General features: G+C 37.3%; 1 protein-coding gene across 1 annotated transcript; it reads right to left on the bottom strand.

Moving 5' to 3' along the window:
* Positions 1–1,436: 1,436 nt before the first annotated feature.
* LOC140433627 (uncharacterized) lies at positions 1,437–2,798 on the bottom strand. The gene is made up of 2 exons (XM_072521609.1): positions 2,235–2,798; positions 1,437–2,171 (listed from the first exon to the last, which is right to left on the bottom strand). Exons 1-2 carry the CDS (start codon positions 2,796–2,798, stop codon positions 1,437–1,439), a joined length of 1,299 nt encoding a protein of 432 aa, XP_072377710.1.
* Between the last annotated feature and the right edge of the window lie 862 nt (positions 2,799–3,660).

Below are 3,660 nucleotides of genomic sequence, written 5' to 3'. Positions count from 1 at the left end.
CTGGTCCTTTAAAGTCAATACTAAGGCCTTCGAAGGGAGATGTGGCTTTTATAAGCTTTGGAAAAAGCCCCTCATTCTTAAAGTATCTCGGCTTAATTTTAGCACATACCCCACAGTCACGAGTCATAGTCTTGACTTCATTGAGAGAGAAAGGCAAATTCTTTGATTTTATCCAATGAAACATACGTGTTACCCCTGGATGACAAAGTGCAGTGTTAAGTGACTTGAGTTTTGATGCACCTGCCGCCGTGGTAGTAGCACAAGAGCAGATGCGCTATAAAGCATCCGCTGCTTGGTTGTCTTTTCCTGGTCGATACACAATGTCATATTTATAAGGTGCCAATTCAAGTCGCCATCTTTGTATTTTCTCATTTTTAATCTTGCTGGAATGCTTCGTGTTGAACATAAATGTTACAGACTTTTGATCAGTAATGATTGTGAAAGGCTTTCCTATAAGAAAATGGCGCCACTTCTTTAGAGATTCAACAATAGCATATGCTTCTTTCTCCACAGCAGAATGGTTCAGCTCACTAGAGTTAAGTGATCTTGAAAAGAAAGCAACGGGTCTTCAAGGTAGCAGCAATTGAGTGTTCTGAAGCATCAGTTTCAACAACAAATGGCATATTTTCGTTGATAGCGTGAACAGATGACTTTGCAACTATAGATTTCAGATTTTCAAAACAAGATAAAGCATCTTCGTTCAATGGAAAATTGTTGACATGAGCTAATGTGTGGACCCTTTCGGAAAATTTGGGAATCCATTTTGAATAATGGGCAAACATACCTAATACCCTTCTGAGAGATGCAGTGTCATTCGGTGGAGGCATTTTTAATAAGGGTTGTAGTTTGCTAGCATCGGGCTTTATGACATGGTTTGGTCCTATAGTATAACCAAGTAAGTTTATTACTGTTTGATTGAATTTTCTCTTGGTTTTGTTTAGTGTCAAGCCATATTTGTCTGTGGCCTTCAGAAAGTTCTCAAGATTTTTGTCATGTTCTACCTTCGTCTTACCACAAACACTTATATCATCAAGATAGGCATATGTCCCTTCAAGGTTTTCTGTGCGTATGAGCCAGTCGATTGTTCTTTGGAAACTGGCTACACCATTGGTAACGCCAAACGGAATGCGACAAAATTGGTACAGTTTCCCAGCGGCTTCAAAAGCTGTGTACATCTTTTCATGTGGAAGTATTGGAACCTGATGATATGCACTTTGGAAATCTATTGCACTAAAGACAGTGAATTGTGATACATTGGAAACCATTTCCTGGATATTTGGCAGTGGATAGGCATCAAGTTGAGTGAATCGATTAATTGTTTGAGAATAATCAATGACAAGCCGCTTCTTGTGAGTTTCGTTTTTGGTGATAAGCACTTGCGCTCTTCAAGGGGACTGACTTTCTTCAATAATGCCATCATTTAAAAGCTTCTTTACCTAATTTTTAATAAAAATCTGATCTTCAGCACTATGCCTGCGCGATTTTACTGCGATAGTTTTACAATTTGAAGTCAGGTTACAAAATAAAGGAACTGCAGGTACTGAGGCTTCAACTACACTACATACCTTGAATACTTCTTTAGGTCCTCCAAATTCAAACTCTACACTTGAGTGGTTAGAGAGAACATCATGACCAATTATAATATCAGCACAGAGATTTTTAACTATAAGTAAATTAATGTTGTCGTAGGAGTGGTCACCAATTTTAATATTTTGAGTAGTCACACCTTTAACTTCAGAGGTGTGTGATAATGAGGCCATAGAAACAGTCTGAATACAAGGCCTCCTAGGGAGTTTGCACAGGTTAGCAAAGTCTTCATTAATAAAACTGACAGAGCTACCAGTATCTATAAGGGCATCAGCACGAAGACCTTTTATAGATGCAGGCACTATAGCTTTTTTCAATGAAGCAGGAGTAGCAGCAATAATGCAGGCTGTGCAGTTTTCATAGCCTTCAAATACGTTGGCAGATGCACTAGTGCTCTTGGAGCGGCAAACCTTTGCAAAGTGTCCCTTTTTATTACAGGATTTGCAAATGGATTCTCGAGCAGGACAGTTCTTCCTTGAATGTATTGGCCCACCACAGAAAAAACATTTGTGTCCTGACCTAGAAGAGTTAGTAGAGTTGGTAGCAGCTGTCACAGTGACATATTCAGAATTTGTTGGAGAGCTCTGTGACTCAAATTGATAGTTACCAGGTAGCGCACTAAGTGTCGAATGTTAATTTGAATAAACCTGAGAGTTGAGTTCTGCCATTTCCATTGAAATAGCTATATTGTAAGTTTCTTCTAAAGTTAGTGTTAAACTCTCTAACAGTCTCGACCGTATCTTTGTGGATGTCATTCCAGCGATAAAAGCTCCACGGATTGTATCATTTTTATTAGTATCAGCATCTACAGCAGTAAAATTGCAGTCTTTTGCTAACTGTTTTAAAGATTGCATGTAAGAATCGATAGACTCATCTGTCTGTTGTCGTCTAGTGGTTAGTATGTGACGAGCATGAATAGTATTGTTTGGTTTGATGTATATTTTGTCAAGAGTTTGAATGGATTCGTTGTAAGTGTTACAATCACTTATATATGTATATACTCGTGGCGAAATATGATTTATTAACAGTTGTAGCTTAGTATCATTAATATCTAGGGGTGGTACAGCAGCACTATCAGCAGAAACAGCGGGAGTGACAATATGGGCAGCTAAAATGTTCATAAAAGTTCTTTTCCAATGGTCCCATTCCTTTGCTGTTGATTTCACAGATGGATCCCCGTCGAACCTCTCGGGTCTTAGATACTTCTCCATTTATGTTGATTAAATTGAAAAGATAAAGCAAAACGTAGGATATAAGGTTTTAATCAACATAAATTGTACATATAATGTTAACAAAAACAATAGAAATTAATATGGCAGTGACAGTGACTTCTTTCAAACACTGACAGCATAAAGTTGCCTACTATATTAGAAGTCTACAGCCAAAGCAATACTAAGGAGGTTAATATCACATCACTGTGGAATGGTTGAAGTCTGTTTTTATAGTAATTCCAAAGAAAGAGCAAGCAAAAATATTCGACGAATACATATTAAAACGCAAGATACCCCAGGTGAAGCAACCGCGATTCCCGAGCATTGAGGCCGTGTACGGTTAGGTATGGGCTTGGTGGCCACACCAGATGATACATCTCTGAGGAAATATTCCCGTTCAACTGGTAAAATATGGACCAGTTATTTTACTGGAAATGCTAGCTGATTGATTTAATGACTGCTTAATTAAGGAGGAAAATATTCTATGAGACTGGAACGTATCATAATATAAGATTAAAAAATAGTGAAAGAAACACTTGTGAGAACTGCAGAGGAATTAGTATCATCAGTACAATGGTGAGATTAAACGACAAAATAAAAAAGAATAGAATCGTGCATTGATAATAATATTTACTCTTCAGAAAGATGGAAAGCTCAAAATCCACCTAGTCATCTCGAATATTTATAGATTTGAAAAAGCTTACGTTACTATGCCCGTAAAGAAGCTATTTAATGTTTTAACAAAGGCTAATAGTATCTTCCTATCCAGTTTTTCAGTCCATATTCGGTCCATTGTTCTGTTTCTATTTATCTATTTTATTTAAACTTCTATATTCGTTAAAAATTGTTTTCCTACCTTTTA

The sequence above is a fragment of the Diabrotica undecimpunctata genome, chromosome 2, assembly GCF_040954645.1.
Source record: "Diabrotica undecimpunctata isolate CICGRU chromosome 2, icDiaUnde3, whole genome shotgun sequence".
Lineage (NCBI taxonomy): Eukaryota > Metazoa > Arthropoda > Insecta > Coleoptera > Chrysomelidae > Diabrotica > Diabrotica undecimpunctata.
This window is presented reverse-complemented; position numbering and strand designations above follow the sequence as displayed.

Excerpts from the sequence above, each read along its gene's own strand:
- LOC140433627 (XM_072521609.1), bottom strand. The coding sequence starts at position 2,798 with ATGGAGAAGTATCTAAGACCCGAGAGGTTCGACGGGGATCCATCTGTG. Across the intron at positions 2,172-2,234 it reads TGGCAGAACTCAACTCTCAG|AGCTCTCCAACAAATTCTGA; the intron begins GTTTATTCAAAT and ends TTTGAGTCACAG.